At 45.4% G+C, this 18,510-nt stretch overlaps 3 protein-coding genes and 1 pseudogene across 3 annotated transcripts; 1 reads left to right on the top strand and 3 right to left on the bottom strand.

Annotated features, from left to right (window-relative positions):
• Positions 1–1,778: 1,778 nt before the first annotated feature.
• Positions 1,779–2,846, bottom strand: LOC135389398 (uncharacterized). Its single transcript, XM_064619450.1, has one exon. It carries the CDS (start codon positions 2,844–2,846, stop codon positions 1,779–1,781), a length of 1,068 nt encoding a protein of 355 aa, XP_064475520.1.
• Positions 2,847–8,656: 5,810 nt separating this feature from the next.
• LOC135389397 (P2X purinoceptor 7-like) lies at positions 8,657–9,956 on the bottom strand. The gene is made up of 4 exons (XM_064619449.1): positions 9,944–9,956; positions 9,281–9,338; positions 8,991–9,206; positions 8,657–8,932 (listed from the first exon to the last, which is right to left on the bottom strand). The coding sequence occupies exons 1-4, from the start codon at positions 9,954–9,956 to the stop codon at positions 8,773–8,775; spliced, it is 447 nt and encodes a 148-aa protein (XP_064475519.1). The 3' UTR covers positions 8,657–8,772.
• Positions 9,957–10,288: 332 nt separating this feature from the next.
• Positions 10,289–11,449, top strand: LOC135389395 (THAP domain-containing protein 11-like). The gene has a single exon (XM_064619448.1). It carries the CDS (start codon positions 10,289–10,291, stop codon positions 11,447–11,449), a length of 1,161 nt encoding a protein of 386 aa, XP_064475518.1.
• Positions 11,450–16,534: 5,085 nt separating this feature from the next.
• LOC135389394 (uncharacterized) lies at positions 16,535–17,774 on the bottom strand (annotated as a pseudogene).
• Between the last annotated feature and the right edge of the window lie 736 nt (positions 17,775–18,510).

Below are 18,510 nucleotides of genomic sequence, written 5' to 3'. Positions count from 1 at the left end.
AAATGCTTCCCTGATGGCAGTCTGTAGCCGCAACAGATGATCTGTTGTCGAGCACGCAGCTCTGAAGCCACTCTGGAATTTATCTAGGCATTTATTTTCCTCAAGGAAATACATCAGGCGATCATTCACCATGCGCTCAAAAGTTTTCCCTAGGCAACTTGTGAGTGCTATGGGTCGATAACTGGAGGGGTTTGTGCAGTCTTTTTTAGGTTTTAACAATGGGACAACGGTTACCACCTTCCAGCCAGACGGGAGACAACCCTCTCGCCAGACAAGATTAAAGAAATCAAGAAGGGATCCTAAAGATGTGGATGATAAATGCTGGATCATGGAGTAGGTAATGCGATCAGGACCTGGGGCTGTAACTTTACTGGATGACGGAGCCCTTTGTAGCTCAGTCATTGTAAAGAGTGAATTGTATGGGTACTTGTCACCGCCCTCACTTGGAATAGACTGTTTCTCAGCAGATGATTTTATTTTCAAAAAATCCCTGCTATCGTGAGCTGAGCTGGATACATGTTGCATATGTTCCCCAAGGGCATCGGCCTGCTCTTCCAAATTCTGACAAACTGCGCCATTTACCTGCAGTAATGGGACAGAGAAACTTGTGTAGTCTCCTTTGATTTTCCTTAGCCTCTCCCATATAAGTTTTGAAGGAGTGTTACAATTCAAAGAAGATACAAAACTTTTCCAAGATTCTTTTTTTGCCTGTCTTCGTGTCCAGCGTGCTTTTGCACGTGCCTTCCTGAATGCGACTAAGTTTGGTGTGGTGGGGTGCCTTCGAAACACACCCCACGCCCGATTTTGTTCTTTGCTCGTAGTCTCGCAGTCGCTTGTCCACCAAGGCTTGGAGCGCTTAGGGAGGCGACCGGATGTTTGTGGGATGGACTGTTGAGCAGCATTTATAATGGTGTCCGTAATAAGATTATTGACATCTTCTATACTTAACCCTTGGAGAGTTGGTGTTAGGAGATTGGCTTCTTCCTTGAAGAGATTCCAATCAGCCTGTGACAGTTTCCACCGACGTGGACGTGTACCTAGGGTAGTTGGGGCATTATGCACTTTCAGAACTACAGGAAAATGATCGCTACCCCGAGGATTCTGGTCCACTGCCCAGTCAATGCTTTGAAACAATGATGGGCTGCACAAAGAGAGGTCGATAGCGGAGAAAGACTGACTAGCGCTACTTACATAAGTGGGACTTCCTTTGTTAAGAAGACAGATACCTCTAGAAAGTAATATCTTTTCCAACATTTTTCCTCGCCTGTCGACTCTCGAGCTTCCCCATAAGCAGTTATGGGCATTAAAATCTCCCAGTAAGAGGAAAGGCGGTGGGAGCTCGTCAATTAAAGTTTCCAGTGTGTTCTGGTCTACCACAGCTGATGGTGGTAGGTATAAGGAACATACAGTTATGACCCCCTGAAGACATATTTGAACGGCAACTGCCTCAAGTGCTGTTTTCAGTGGAAGGTGCTTTGTAGGGAGGGTTTTTGGTGTAAGGATAGCAACACCTCCAGATGTACGTGTTGCATCAACCCGATCGTTTCGGAACAGGATCCATCTCCGGAGTGTATGTATCTGTTGTGGATTAAGATAAGTCTCTTGTAGTGCAAAACAGAGTGTATCATACCTGTCCGAAAGATCGTTGACATCATCAAGATTAGTGAGAAGCCCTCGACAATTCCACTGAAGGATCGCCATAGTATAGAAAATGAAAACTGTGTGCACAAGAGGCGTCTTCGTCATTGGAAAGAGTGTACTGTGTAAAGAACCTTTCATTATTTCTTCTTTGGGGGCATTATGGGCTGCCTCGGAGTTTTCTTCCGAGCAGCCGCAAGTTCCTTAGGTGATATATCGGGGAGTGAGCCGCTCACCGACATACTGCTCTTAGGCTTCCTTTGTGTTTGTGAGCTCACGCTCGTAAAAGAGCCTTGCGAGCTCGTGTCGCCATCGCATTCCATGGAGCTTGCCTCCACAGTTTGCGATGACGAAGGCGGCGTCTGTGAAAATGACGCCGCGGAAGAGGATTGCGAAACTGTGGTTACTGCTACAGGAGTTGGTGTTTGAGAAAGAGTTGTACATGTTACTTCGCTTTGTATGGTATTCTCTGTCTGTGTTGCACATGACATCATCCTTGGTTTCTCTTTAACAATAGATGAAAAGGATTTCTCTAACGAGAACGGAGATGCCTTCTTCCTGGCTTCTGGATAACTTAGTTTCTGTGTGACTTTGATGTGCATCACCTCTTTCTCAAACTTCCACTTTGGACAAGACCTAGAGTAGGAAGGGTGGTCACCTGCGCAGTTGACACAGTGATCCGGCCCTCTGCACTCCTCAGAGTCGTGGTCCTGCCTGCTGCAGCGGGCACAGCACGCAGAACCTCTGCAAGCATCGGAAGGATGGCCAAAGCGGTTACACCTGAAGCATCTGAGTGGATTAGGGATATATGGCCGCACCTCTGCAGTCAGATACCCTACCTTTAGCCTTTCTGGTAAAGTCGGACAGTCGAACGTGAGGATTGTGTTGCGCGTTGTTATATACTCGTTGTTTTTCCGGATTTTTATTTTCCTGACATCAATCACTTTTTGGCTTTTTAGATTTTCCAGTATCTCTTCTGATGGAACCTCAATGAGTTGCGCTGGTGACACGACACCACGGCAGGTATTAAGGGTCCTATGCAAGGTTACTGATATTTTGATCCCGTGCATCTCCTGTGTGCTCAGTATACGCTCGCAGTCGGCTTCAGAAGTGCATTGCAGCAGTAGGTCACCTGATCTAAGGCGTTTTATTTCTTTCACGTTCTTTGACAGAGATGCCACCGCCTTTTCGATGAAGAACGGTGACATTTTCCCGAGTGGAGTGTTTTTTGCAGTCTCTGTGTTCACACTGCTTACAACAATGTATTTAGTTTGAAAGGCGTCAAACGCCTGTTTGGAAACTTCGGTCCGCGGGCGCTTTCCGCCCGCGATCGAGAAAGGAATAGAATTTTTACCCATATAAGGTTTAAGTAAACGAATGTTCCAGATGGTCACCCACACTTCACATTCATACATGTGGGAAGGTCCCGGAGTTTTAAAGAAACCCATCGGCCGGGGCTTGACCAAGACCCCGACCGCCACCGTTCAAGGTTTCTACCCTTCACCTTAAATCCCCTCGGCACGGTACGGTTAACACCTTAGGACTGGGGGCTGGGGTCCGTGGTGGCACCACTCACCAAACACCAGCCGAAGCCGGTGCCCCCTGCGGGGCATAACTTCCTGTTGAGCACTGTTGCCTTCACCTTGCACTCTAGCTCTCATGAGGCGACCTGCAACTGCAGTCCTGACCTGGGAGCTGCTTTGGATAGCCCGCTCTACCAAAACTCCAACGTCAAAGTCCCCAAAGATGAATGAAGGGAAGTACCAATTACTTCGGATAGGGTGTTAAAGGAGCACTAAACTGCAAAAAACAAGTTAACTTTACATTGCGTTACATGCAATCAGAGCCGTTTCATAGGGGGGGGTAGAGGGGCAGCAGCCCTGGGTACCTTCCCTAAGGCAAGGCGGCACAGGATGGTAAGTCTGGACAGCACGGTGCGCAATAAATCAACAGCCCGCCTATTTGGCACCCGCACCCAAGTCAGTTGGCTCCAGTGGCTCCTATAAACTACTGAAAGAATAATAGGAAAGGACTGTGTTATAAAAAAGCACCACTTTGTTCTCTTTGTAGCACACTGCAGTCATGTGACCAACTACTGCAATTCACACAGATAAATTGGCACCCGAAACTGTTTATCTCTGTCAACTGCTTTTTCACCAGTCTTCACCTCGGAAGGGCAAGTTGTGTTAAGTACTGGGGGGTCTTCAGCTTTATCGTGCCCCAGGCGGACTTTGACATCGTAACTGCTAACATGGTAACTTTGCACATGACATCATAACTCAACATGTACATTGATTCCATTACGAAGGTGCAGTCGGAACTATACCAGGCTCCTTGCTTCGGCACGAATGCAGTGAATGTCTGCCGCACATGCTATGCTATGGAGTAGTAACTGTGAGAAACAATAGTGCGAAGGACGTGAATATAATTGTTGTCAGTGGAACATTTGTGATAACTGTTGTGGGCAACGATTCAGTAAATCTGTATTGAAAAAGTGATGTGACCAACACACATCATGTCGCACATATATGGTGTCCGTGCTACGGCCAGCCCCGTTCCAAATCCACATGAACACGAAAGGCATGCGCATGCTTCTCCTACCGTCTCGTTGGATGCTGCCAATCGTTGCTGCCCCTCTTCAATCGTGCTTATTGCTGTCAAAGACTGTTTACATTGCGTTTTCCTTCAAATGGTGGTGCTTTTTGAGCTAGTTTCGGTTGTATTATACTATAATCCGAACACGTACTTTCATATAAACAGTTGTTTTTGCATTTTAGTGCCCCTTTAAATAGACATGGTCTGCCTTCACCGGTTTATGTAACCGTTCTTTTTGAACTCGTGGCATAATAATCAAGTGACATGTTGAAAACCTATAGCCCAGAATATGAGCCTGTAGCCCAAAATGTAGGTGTCATCCTCCAGGTGCACGCAATAACTGGAGCCTGAAATTTTAGGATTGAACCTGATTCTTCCCTGAATTTGCAGTGCATACACTTTTCCTTGCTTTCTGTTTATTTGCCTGTTATAGAATGCCAGACTTGTTTGATATTGTTTTACTTTCTTTTCTTTGAAATCTTAATCCTTTCTCCATGAAAGTGTGTTCCACAACCTACCTCCCATCTGCATACTCACAAAGTGCATGAAGGTGCACCTAATGCTTCCTGATCCATGAATACGTATATACTGTTACATGACGGCAGTGATGATAAGGTGGCCAGCAGAACTTTTTACTCATATAAAGTGTTGCGACTCCTTATCTGAGGTTTTTGTTCATTGAAGTTAACTATACTGCAATGTGACTTATTGATTTGACTTCGTTGTACTCTATGGTATGAGAAGTACAGGACTACAGACAGATTTGATCATATGTTTTGTAAGTGTCTGTCTGTGGCATCATCATGCCACGCAACTCTTTGTACAGTGAGGGGAGGTAGGTTCCTTGGGAGAATGAAAAAGGAGATTGATGTCATGAATCAAAAGCTTTTCTACTTTTAACCAACTGTCAAATGACCATGGCAAGGCTAATGGAAAACTTTGAAACCACTTACGTACCACAGCAGAAATATCACTGTCATTGTCCGCTATGTCGTAGTGGTTGTAGCTACACTCTTCTTTATATCATGCTTTCAGATTGTAATTCCAGTATTTTTCTCTTTTTTTTTTCCTTGTCTTTCAGTTGCAAGTCTTCGCACAGGTGCATAACAGGACCCTAACCACAGATTATGAAGAGAATGGCGTAGTCCAGGGCACAGAGGGTGACAATCGCAGCAGAAGCCTTTTTCCTAAACAAGGACACTTCTAACATGCATATTGTTGGTAAGGACCTCATATGTGAATTTTGGGCTGCTACCAATGGACTTCATTTGACATACAAACACCCCAAGGTGGGATAGTTTCTGTATCTTAACATCAATTATGCACTGATACACGTATGCTCCTTCTACAAGTCGAGCTCAAGGAAATATGCCTTGCAGTACTATTCACTGGCCCCACACAAATTGTCAAAGCACTTCTAACGCTTTTGGACACCATAGGATTTCCATCATCGCTCCGAGGCAACCCATTACTCCATTTCAGCACATTACCTCAAGAAATGGGGTAGAGCCCCATAATATTTATTGCAATTCTGAATGTAGAGCGCACCTAGGTACCATAATGCTCTTTCGCTCGATGCAGCAGAAAAATGCATGCGAGACAATTGAAAGGGTACAATAGAAACAGAGTGTGTATTGGAGCAGCCCATATCCTTGGTCCTAAGTATGCCAAGTTACCCAATTTCGGACACAAGTCATTTATTGCTCTCCAGATTCTACCTTCCCTGAGATTATGTTGTTCTACACGTGTTGTATGGACGCTATCTTTTTTTACTCATGCTTTCCGTTTCTTGTTCTGTTGAATAATTGTGAGTTTGCAGCCGTCATGTTGTCTATGTTGTCATGTATGTTGGTGTGCACTAATGATCTTGTGAACATGCCAAATCTTTTTCTAGCCGCAGGTTATAACTTCCACCTCTGCACCCTGCCGCGACTGAAGAATGTCGAGTAGTCCTACTTTTGGACGGAAACTACATGAGGTAGTAACATCCAGATTTCTAAAATTTTTGTCAGCAGACATTTGCTGTTTCTGTACAACTTTCATCATATATTTCTTTTGTCACAATTAGCACACTCTCGAAGAAAAGTTCTTAGCTTCATCTATGTGCTCCATTATTATTCCTGTACCCCTTTCATCAACAGGAGAATACAAAAGCACATGTATGGTAAAATATAACTTTCTTGTTAAGCTCGAAAGTGAAAGGCAAAACTGTTTATACTTCTATTCTGTATCTTTTCTATTTTATTTTTTCTGGTTTTACAGCTCTATGAAGTACACGAAAGCATCACAGGGCAGAAAGTCTTACTCTGTCTCCTAAATTGCAGGACATTAAAAAAGAAAAATAGAGAGTTGTAACAAAATGTTGTTTCGTCTGTTATATTCTATTTCAATAAATTGTTCCGAGAAGTCTGTTGCGTAAGTTTGTATTTGCAGCGCTGTCAAAATTTCTTTACAAAAGTATCTTGGTCACAGTAACAGAAAACTTATGAAGAAAAGAATACATGGGTACAGTCATTCCCATTCACAGAGACTGTTCACAGTAGTTTGGTTGTCGAATGGTGGCAAATCGACTGTGTGCAGAAAAGTGTCAATGTATTTCATGTTAAAAAGTAGCATTGCAAAGATAGAGTGTGCCTGTTACTGCATAATAAATTATGTAGCCATTTTGGAGTACTCTTGCCCACACCAATGCTGCATGGTTAACTGTGAACCGAGATGAAGGGGTGTTATACCGTTTGAGTTTGAGTTTGATTTGGGATTTTCTGGCGCAAAGATATCTGGGATCATGCTGCGCCGTACTAATTATGTTGGTTTATTGAAGGCTAGCTGGTTTGATTCATTGCCCATAACGTTGTATCACTGGGTGTGCGTTCACCTCACGTTATGTTATGTAGTGAGCAACGTATGGTCAATTTCCAAGTAATTGTCTGTGGTTATTCTGTCATAGGTAATGATACCACTTTTACTGAGGTGTGGAACTTTGGGTACCTCCAGGCGAGGGAGTCACCAAATATTCCTTTGTTTCAAATTGTGAAACTTCGGAGGTACACAAGGCGAGGGGATCACCGGGTCCTCTACCCGAAGGGGGATTCCAGATGCACCCCCGGCGAGGGAGTCGCCAATCCTCCTCTGTCCTAAGGACTTCGGGGTGCACCTGGACGAGGGTCTACCAGCCTGTTCCTACAACCTCAAAGCGTGTCAGCGCATTGTTAAACAGCGTAGAGAAGTTTTGCATCTCGGAGAAAGCCTATTGTATTTTCAACAGATAGGAGTGATTCATTACCAATCAGGAGGGACATATGGAGTGAGATATGCAAGTCGTAGGTCAAGCCGGAGTGCATGGTATGCAGCGCACGTCAGAAAAATGTGAACTACAGTGAGGGTAGTTTCGCAGAGATTGCAGCATGGTGGGTCTTCCCCCCTCAGTAAGTGAGAGTGGGTAAACGTGTCCAATGCGTAATCTGCTATATGTTACTTGTGTTCTCCGGTCCATGGTACTAGGAACATTAGTCCATGACAAGGTTGGTTTAATGAAGTGCAGCTTGTTCTTTGTCTCTTTGTCACATCTTTTCTGCCAGTCATAATATAAAGCCTTTTTTAGTGTTGTTCTATAATCCTGTAACAAAATTCGTTGTTCTGTCAAGTCTCCCTGTAGTGCCCGTGCAGCCTGGCGATCTGCAAGTTCGTTCCCACGAATGTTTGTATGACTTGGTATCCATGTGAGCATTACCATATGTCCCTTCATTATGATATCTATAACTGCTCTGTGTGCAGATTTGGCGAGGTGGTTTGCTGTTCGTTTCGTGCTTGCTATTGCTTGGAGTGCACTTAACGAATCTGTATATATAACTGACTTTTCTATGTTTTGTTCATGAATGCAATCTAATGTCATTTTGATTGCATATAGTTCCGCAAATAAGATACTGCATCTAGTGTTTAATTTTTGCTGTCTCTTGGACATAGATTCGACAAAAGCACATGCCACTCCAGATGCACCTTTTGTCCCATCAGTGTAAAATTCTCTATGTTCGCCAAAGCTGTCCTTTATCTGTAGAAATTCTTGTCGTATAGCTCCTGGAGCCACTGTTTTCTTGTCATATTTTGTCAAAAGGAGGTTACATGGCACCCTCTTCCATTTCCATGGTGCCATATCTTCTAGCTATACCATTTAAGTCAGCACTAAGGACTTTCTTTACAAATGTTAGTTGGTCATATATGATAATGGATGAGTTACAAGTACTCCTTTTAGTGAAACCAAGTTAAGTGTTTTCAACTGTTAATTAGCATTTGAACACCTGGTCAATCTCTAGTATATAAAAATTATAAAAAGCAGTTCAGGTGAAGTACACCGATAAAAATTATGTTATTTACTCTCCATATATACAAGACATGAGTACACTAATGTACAAATAGATATGCCCCCAGGCGTCCATGCACAAACATAGTAATTACAATATTGTGTGACCATCTGAAAAGAAAAAGCGATGAGAAAAATTCGCAGCAAGCAAGAAATGAAAATTTGCAGGCATCAATACATTTTTACAAGTAGTGTGCAGATTCAAAGCCCTTATACACATCTGATGGAAACGCATTCCTAATGGCATGCACGACGCAGGCAGGAAGGATCTTCCTATGGTGCTTTCCCAGACCACCCCATATCCACCTTGTGAATTGCCGATAGGCGATATAACGGAATTTCCTGCAGAAATAAGGTTTTTCCATTCAGTTTGCCGGTCAAGTAGCGCGTAAACACTCACTTGTTCACGGCGCTGTCACGTATGTTGTCATACTCTTCGGTTTCTCGGATGTATGTAAAAGACACTCGCCGAACGTCGGTGTCGACGCAGAGTATCTCGAAATATTCATTGTCTGTAATGCAGTTGACCGTCTGCTTTTTACAGACGTTCTCTACCTCCCGGCAGCACAAACATTCGTCCGTGGTATCCATCGGTTTGCACTTCCCGCAAGAACACCTGCACGACGAAAAAACAGCCCTTGTTTCACCTTACACAAGTGCTTCTCCCTGATACATATGAATTTCACTAACCTGTCCGTGTCCCCGGCACGATCAGATCCTGGTGAGGACGGTGCTGACTTCGGTAAATCTGAGGACGATGAATCTTCTGCTTTCGCACGCACACACTTTCCGGCATGCTATCGTACGAACAGAAGTTCTGTGCGCAGGATAGTTCTAGAATGCGGAGTTCTAGCGCACTCAGGTTCGGGAGGCTCGACATTTTCGACGTCGAAAGTGGTTGGAGACGCTCACAGCCACTTTCGTTTTCACCGGATTAGCGAGTGGAAGCGCGCGTATTACATGCGTCCTCGACAGATGGCGCGGTGTGATGCCATTGTTGAGAGAGTGCCGGTTTCCTATTAGGTCCCTGGACATGCAATCATCGAAAATTCGATTGAAAAAAAAAACTACAGTGATTTCAGTGGAGTTTTTTTACATTTGAACTTTAGAAGGTTCAAGCTTTTCACTGAACATAAAGTTTCGATAGGTTTATATTCACTTTTCGGTCCCTTTAATCGTCTTACCAAATCGGCTGATGACAATGGCTTTTGGTTTTCTTCCGAGAAATCTGCTTGCGTCTGTTTTCATCGCAAGCATGACCTGCCTCCAAAACCCAACCTGCTCCTTACCGGGGAAGCTATTCCATATAAAACACAATAGCTTCCTTGGTTTAATATTTGATTCCAAACTCACATTCGGGGTCCATATTCAGCAACTAAAGTTGCGTGCACAGACGCATCAAATATCGTTAAAGTACTTTCACACAAAACATGGGGTGCAGATACGACATGTCTCTTACCAACGCCTCCTCTATGCCTGGCAAGTCACCCGCTCTTGAGCCGCTTCTTCCCTCTCCTATTCCTCGCGTATGCACCTTTCCGCCACTGGCGGCGATGTATCCCCCGGATTCACCCACGTTGTTTGTTGTGTCTTGTAGTCTCGTAGTTTATCTCTGCTTTCGCTGTTTCGACAATTTCTGCGCGAGTAGAAGTTAAGTGTCAGCGAGGTGCTGTTCAATGCTTCCACGCAACGTAAGCTATGGCTTACTGTTGCGTGCCCGGATACACGTCGAACGCAAAGAAGGAGACAGGAGAAGCTTTTCACGAGATACCTTCAAACCAGTCACTGAGGGAAAAGTGGCTGCGAGCCATATCACGGGATGGATGGACACCTAACAGTACGTGCAACTACTCCACTGTCTGCAGCAAACACTTCCTGCCGTCAGACTACAAGGAAGGACTGAAAGTGCGAAGACTGAAAAATGATGTAATCCCCAGCGTGTTTCCTTCATACCCGGCGTACAAGCAGCCACGTGCCACGAAGCCTCGTAACGATTCGAGCATTCGGAAGCGAGCGTGCGCCGCGGACAAGCCAAGAGTGCCATCAAAGAAGCGAAAGATGAATTTCGCAGAGAGCAGTCCAGTTCTTGTCCCAAACGAAAAAACTGCCTCTTTGCCTCAGCCCACTACCGTCAAAGATCTCCATGTTAGCTGCACTGGTGAGCAGGCACTGGAGGTGATCCAGCACAACGAACACGAGGTAGCTATGGAGACCCAGCAGAGACTGGTATTTCCTCCTCATTCAAGCAGCGTAGAAGCAGATGTCATGAAAATGAGTGAGATTGCTGTCCAAGGGTTCCATAGTGACCTCAGTGATGACCAGGAGGGAGGAAGCTCTCATTCTGCACTCGAGATGATCAAGCACACCGAACACAATCCTCAGACGGAAGCCCAGCAGAGACCCGCATTTGCTCGTCGTTCAACCGGCATACAAGTAGATGTCACAAAAACGAGTAATGTTGCCTTCCAACAGCGACTACAGCACAGGAGGAAAGAAAGGCAACTGAAAGCAAAGCTTGAGAGGCTAAAACAAACCGTGGATGCCTACAGGGAAGAGCTAAGAAAGCTAGAAAATGACGCCTCTGCATCTGCACTCAGAGAAGTTGTTGAAGGAGCAAAGAAAGAAGAGCCTAAGGCCATGTTCCTACTTGATCAAGTGAAGAACTATAACAAGAAAAGGCCTTCTTGGACAGAGGCTATACTGTGCAGCAGAGCATTGTGCTCCGTAACTTGTCATCAAAAGCTTATGAGCATCTTCGGTCAGGAGTGGTCCAGCTGCCCTGCAGGAGTACGCTCAGAAACTACATTGGACGCTGCACAGGAGAAGCTGGATTCACCACCCATGTTGAAGAAAGGCTAAAAGCTGAAGTGTCAAACCTCCCATCAGAAATGTCACGGTGCTGTTCATTAATAGTGGATGAAATGCACATCCAGCAAAAGCTGCAGTACCATAAACAGAGAGACACCTTCATCGGTGATGTAGACATTGGATAACATATTGAGGATGAAAGACCAGAAGATGGAACTGCACTGGCAAATTCAGTGCTATGCTTCCTTTTGTGCGGCCTTTCCACGACGTATAGGATCCCGGCGGGATACTTCTTTACAAAGGGATGCACAAGTGCACTTCTCGCCAAGCTCGTTAGACAAGTGATTCAGAAGATCGAAGCTCTGGGCTTTTGTGTTGTCAGACTTGTGACTGACAACCATAAAGTTAATGTCGGAGCAATGGAACTGCTTTGCAAAGGCCAGCTGACACACTGCTGAGCACCCTGCAGATTCATCAAGACAGCTGTTTCTTGCATACGACCAATGTCATATACTCAAGAACATACGAAACCAGTTTCTGGCACGTGACTTGGGAGCTGAGGGTGAGATATCATTGTGAAGGACCAGATGTGACTGCTTAACTTCACAGTTCAAATGGACGTGAAGTGAACAGCCCAGCCGTTACACAAACGTTGTTTACGGTTTCGGGGGCGCCGTCCAGTTCCTACAGTCGAAAGGGTGTAATGCGACACCGTCGATCGGCCCCGTCTCTGTCGCTTCTCGGAAAGTGTCCGTTGTTTCGGTTTTGCTCAAAAACTCTCGAACACATCCGGGCGGGGAGGCATTTGTGTCACTGTCCCCAAAAGACGAACAAGGGTCCAGCACCGAAACGGGGGATGGAGGAAGTCAAGAGACAAGGCAGCGGCCACTGAAGCTACTCGGAAGACAAGGGCGACCACCAACAGGGAGAAGACGACGATCTGTGAGCCAACATTTTCATGCCGTGCTCATATTAAATATGTGTGCTACAAAATCTGGTATTTCGTGTGCTTCCTCTCAGCGTGGACTCACGCGTCGGTAGCGAGCCTTCACATCATGCCGTTACCTCAAAAAGATATATCACATCCAGAAAACAAGACTATTGAAGGCAATCCGGTGTCTCACCTTCAAACATTTGTTTCCATCAAACCTGGAAAAAATGAATGTCCTAAGAGCAATCCAGATATTTTCCCCTCCTGCGACTGCTGCCTTAGAGTTCATGAAGGAGCAAGCAGGTCACATGTGTGATGAAGACTGAATGCCCTAATGGATATCAGTAACTGCACCCAGCACCGGCACCAGAGGGATGCTCTAGTACGCCAGTTTGACAGTCATGACGACGAGCGCCTTACATGGCTTGAAGAAGAATTTCTTGGCTACATTCTGGATTTGAAGGACAAGTCACTGGCTAAAAACTTCCTCACAAAAGAAACGTATGAAGCGCTTGTGCTCGCGACAAAATCCAATGTGGACTGTGTTCGCTATCTGCTGCTTCAAAAGAATTTTCACTTTGTTCTGACAAGGAAGTTTTCAAGTGACCAGATAGAGGCTCTTTTTGGTTTCCTACGACGTTCAGCTGGCTGCCATGATCAGCTTGATGTAAGGTCAGCCATAACTGGACTGGAGAAAGATCCTGTGCACTGGGATAATTTCAGCATCTCTGCATAGCAATGTGACAAGCTCAGATACCTACATCAGCAAGCAGCATCTACTCAGGTCTGCCCAGCCTGCAGATCTACAAGGCTTGCGACCTGTTCCTCAGGAAGCGGTGGACCTGTTGAAGGAATTTTGTGCCACCAAACATAACCTCTACCCAGGCCCTGATACAGCATCAGCAGCCCTTGTCGCAGGATACCTTTCTAGAGTGGTTTCGGAGACCCAGACATGTGAGAAGTGCCTTGATATGGCTACGAAACCTATGTCGGATGGACCCTCTGATAGGCTGATCAAGTTGCAACATCGCGGTGGACTATGTTACCCTTCAACCATGTTAGTGAACCTTGTGATACGCCTGCGGAAGTACCTAGATGTTGTTCTAAAGTACAAAGAAAACATAAGGCACCCACTTTCGGCAGCAGTAGAAGGTGCTGTGCCGGTACTGTTAACATCGAGCTTCTTCCCCTGCACGAACAATGACGAGCACAGGTGCGATTTGTTTAAGCTTGTGTGTACGAAGCTGTTCAGGCCATTGCTGGGCAACTTTGCTGTAAATAGTACAGAGCTCCAGAAAAGAAGACAGCCCTGCAAAAAACCAGCAAACAGAAAAATCTTGAAAGTATGTGGCATTGCTGTAAGCTGCATCTATGATGGAAAACTATAAATAAAATGTGTTCAGGTTCTGTACACCGTGTTATATGAACTGCTCATTCCAATTAGCTGGTTTGCAAAGAAAGCAGGTAATCATGAAAGGGGGAAGGCACGACTGCGCGCTGTAGCGCGATTGCAGTGGGCGTTCGCTAGCCGGCTCTCCCCACATCAGGTTCCGCAGAGCCGTTTATAGAGAGAGTTTGGTCATTGGGAGGAGCCTAACTGAAGGCGCGTCATGCGACGTCACGGCTGAACGACCTCCCTCGTCGTTCCCTATTGTTATCCAGCCGTCAACAGGTCGCAGACGCCATATTGATGCTGATCGTTGTTTACAATCCAAGGAGAGAAGACACGTGCGTACTTCTTGCTTCCAAAGCCTTTCGAACCTTGAACTCTTTGTTTGGCAACAAAGCCCCACTTATCACTGGCGCTAGTGGGTCATCAGCCGATTATTCCTGTAGACTGCATTGAACACGGCCACGAAGGAGTCGACCAGCTGCCGGACAGCATCAATATGGCACGGATTAGATGGCTGATAAGCGGATTCTGCTCGGATTCAGGTTTTTGGGACGGCGCAACGACGACTCTGACGTCGAAAATAAGCTCCTCCCATGAGGCGGCAAAAGATCAAAGAATGGCCAAACTCTCCCTATAAATGGCTCTGAGGATCCGGGGGATTTGGCGCCGCCTGGTGCAGCGCGCTTACACTAGCCAGCTGCGCCACGAACAATGGGGAGCCCACCGATGTGACAGGCATAGACAGTATACACGTTTCTCAGCGAACTCTGAAGGGGGCAGCCATACTCGCGTCACGTGACCGCCCGCCATCAGGCGCCTTCAGTTTCCCGTACGCCGGTGGTAGCTGGTAGCTCCGTGAGAGAGTTTGCCTTCGCATATGTCATGCTGCCACACCATGGACAGCGACTGGGTGGATAATCTTAAGCTCTGGCCCAACTTGGAAAGAACACGTACGATATCACCGATATAATGTACTGGAATAATTATATGAGACAGGGTAATTGGCGGTGATGACCGCTCTGCATGCGGTGCATTGTATATTCAATCTGACTGTTTTGAAAACGTTGTTTTCGTCATCACGGATGTGCAATTGTTAAATATTTTCAGATATATTTGACTACATGATCAAGCGAGTTGATGCAGACGGGAAGCCTGCCGAGAATTACCGTGGGTATGCAGAAGTTATGAACTTGCTGGACTCAGGCCATGTAGGCAAGGTTCTGTGCCGGAGGGAGGGTGACTCTTGTGTCCTAAAAGCTGACGTACGATCGTCGCAGACTACTTCGAAGATCTACCTTGCAGCGGTAACTTTCATGGACGGCAAGATCAGAGCAGGCCAATGCACATGTGCGGCAGGTTTAGGAGGCTGTTGTTCCCATGTTGGTGCCGTGATGTTTAAAGCCGCAGAAGCCAAGTGGAGAGGTTTTACGGGACAATCGTGCACTGACGAACCGTGCAAATGGAACGCGTCAACGTCGAAAAACCTTGAACCTCACCCAATGGCGGCTATTTACGGAAAGCTTGGCAATCCGAAAAGGTTCCTCCAATTCGACACACACACTTCACTGCAGCAGCATTTTAGAAGGTCCGGGTTGGACTCCGTGTTGCAAGGGACGATACTGCACATGGTCCTGACAGCAAAAGTTTCACAGGCTATGTCAACGGCTACTGGTAACACACCGAACCACGGCACTTAGGTTACTTGGTTCGTATATTTATGTAGGAGCTATGTATACGTACAGTGCTCCCTGAAACGCTTTCTATCACCATTTCAGCACAGCATGGACTTCACTCAGGAGATTTACAGTGTGGTCTTTGCAAAAGTTTTTACGATAGGAGTGTGGCGCTCCAAGAGTCTGAAATTTTGTCTCTTGAAGAGAGGACGAGATGCCAAAATACAGGAGAATGGAAGCAGCAACGCAGGATTCGAATAACTGCAAGTACAGCAGGGCCCATCCCAAAGAAGGCCAATCCCGATAAATGGATGTCGAGGCACCTTAACAACACTTTCTCTGGGAATGCAAACACAAGGTATGTAAGATTTGTCTCGTAATATTCTAAGTGTACATGTAGGATGCATTTCATAAGCTACATAATGACTTCCGTGAAAATAAATTGAAATGTGTGCTTGCAAATTTAGGCATGGTATAACACAAGAACCACTGGCCCGAGCGTGGTATGCAGGAAAGAAGCAGTGTGAAGTCCTTCCACGTGGATTAACGTTGAGAACAGATATGCCATGGCTAGCAGCAAGTCCAGATGGCGTCATTGCAGAAGACGACAAGCTACTGGAGATCAAGTGCCCTACGAAGGAAACTCTAAAAAAATACGGTTCACTTGATGGGTTATTCCGTTCAGGAAAATATGACGTGGCCTATGAAGATGACATGTTAATTTTACAGAAAAATGGCAGAAATAAGTATTATACGCAAGTACAGCTCCAGCTGTACTGCTGTCAAAAAAGCAGCTGCGATTTTGTCGTCTGGGGAAACCCAGAAGGTGCTGTTGTGTCCGTTCCATATGACAGCACATATGTAAGAGAATTAGTGGGTGAACTACAGAAGTTCTACTTCTAGCATTTGTTGCCAGCAATAGTTGACCAGGCATGAATGTGTTCATTCACTGCTTCATTGTATTGATGCAGACTACTATTAACTAATGTATTTGTTCCTTTCTTACTAAGTAAATGAATTAAACTTTCTCTTCGTAAACCTTATATGGCTTCAGAGTCAATTCGTAACTTGTAGCATAATGTATTTTATTACTGGCACAGCAGCACTTGTATATTTAAGTTCAATATACTGATACACATTCAATCCCTTATTAATAGTGGTTGCAAGTTACATAAGCCAGCAACCACTATAAGAATGTCAGCGAATGATTCACTGTTCGCAAATATCTTTGCGGGTACATCTTCATGCTTCAAAATTCTGAAGCACTTCATTCTGCGAATGGATCTTTCAACGTGAATCCGCAACTTGGAAAGTCTTCTTGATCGCAACACCGCCCCTTTGGGCAGTTGATCCTTCCCTCTTTTGAAATCTGGCAGTGACAGTTTGACACCATATGGCATTACGTCTTGCACTGTAAATCCCCTGTCAGCAAGCACTTCGTCTCCAGGCAGGAGGTGAAAAGCTGGAGCCCATGGTGATCATACGGTCACTTGCTCTTCCACCATGTGCTTGTGACACGAACATTATGAACCCATTTGGTGCTATCACGTGAAGAACTTTGGCAGTATTGTGTGCCTTATAGTGGCTATATGTGCCTGCCCGTCTTTTGATGTTAGAAGGTCGCTCTATAAAGACTTCAAAGCAGTCAATAATGCATGTAACCATTGAAGAATCTTTGAAAGGTCCAGGCCGTGATGCAAAAATTGTCTCTTGTGGCAGCCACATCACGAGGAACTCTCTGGAAAATTTTGCCAGTACTGCCAGCCAGAACATGAATATTGTACCTGCTACTGCAGTGGAGGTGCTGAATCTGAGGGCGAGGTCCCCTAACAGTAGACCCTTCCTCAACCTCATTAACGTCAGCAGTATCTGATCTTTGATGGGCAAAGTAAATGGCACCTCTGCCAGTGGCGAAATCGCCTGAATCAAGGCGTCAAACGTCTGCTTGGTTAGGCCAGTACAGAATTTAAATGTGTTTACGGGTATCGTATCATACACTGCGAAACTGGTTTGTGTTGATTTGCTGTCACTTTTGTTCACATCTGTGATTGAAGGTCTTGCATAATGGTGGTACGTTGCTTTTGCCTCCCACTGGACACTTTTATCACAAGTGGTAGAAAAAATTCTGGCAGCAATTGTAATGTGGCCCTCAGCAACGGTTTGTCCTATTGGTTCTTCCACTTCTTGAGATGGCTCGCAAGAGTACATAAGGCTGTGGTTTACTGTGGTGAACCCTTCGCTGCAGTCATATCTATTCAACAGCTGGTGATGCATTGTAGCACTCTCCTCTCGCTCCCCCGTTGAACATTCTCTGGCTGAAGTATAAGTGTCCTTCGCCCTTGTCACTCTCCGGCGACCCTTGTGCTTTGGAGCCTCCATGAAAACACAAATGTACCAGCCCTTGTGCAATATCACAGCAACAACGACATTCGGTGAGAATTTCAGCAGTTAAAGATCAAACAGTGCTTCTTTTTCTGAGGATGTCTCACTCCTCTTGCTATGTCACCTTGTGCACATTACTGCATTGTGCCTCACAAGGCAAACCACCACAATCGAGCTTCACAGGTTTGTGCTCAAATGGCCTATATTACCTACGAGCTTACCTCGGTACCAGTACGGAATAACAGGGTTGGGTATGGATTTTCTTCTGTTGGTCTGCCATCCACAAAGTGAACTGAACATACCTTTATAAAAAAAATATATAAAAGAAACAGGCGATACCACGTATATGTTAGCGCGATCTGGTTCGACCGCATTTATGTGTCCGTATCAGGACTGTTATTAAACTGCATGAGAATAAATCTTGCGTCTTTTTTTGGACGCAGTGCACTCTAAAAAATAAAACTCCTTTTTAGGTGTAATTGGGGTGTATCAATTGATTTACTCCCTTATTACACCCTCAAGAAAAGGAATACACCCCGCTTTTGGTCTGAAATGGGTGTAATATGTGTGTCCCGCTCGGCAGGGTGTAATTTCGAGGATTGGTGTGAAAAAGGTGTAGTGGCCATCAAATTTCTAATGTTTCGCTACGACAGGTCTGGCAACAGTATGCTGTTTACTCTGTGTTCTCCAGTTATTGCGTTTTGAGTTAGTTGTGGTAGTTATTCGTGTTCTT

The sequence above is a fragment of the Ornithodoros turicata genome, chromosome 3 (genome assembly GCF_037126465.1).
Source record: "Ornithodoros turicata isolate Travis chromosome 3, ASM3712646v1, whole genome shotgun sequence".
Classification (NCBI taxonomy): domain Eukaryota; kingdom Metazoa; phylum Arthropoda; class Arachnida; order Ixodida; family Argasidae; genus Ornithodoros; species Ornithodoros turicata.
This window is presented reverse-complemented; position numbering and strand designations above follow the sequence as displayed.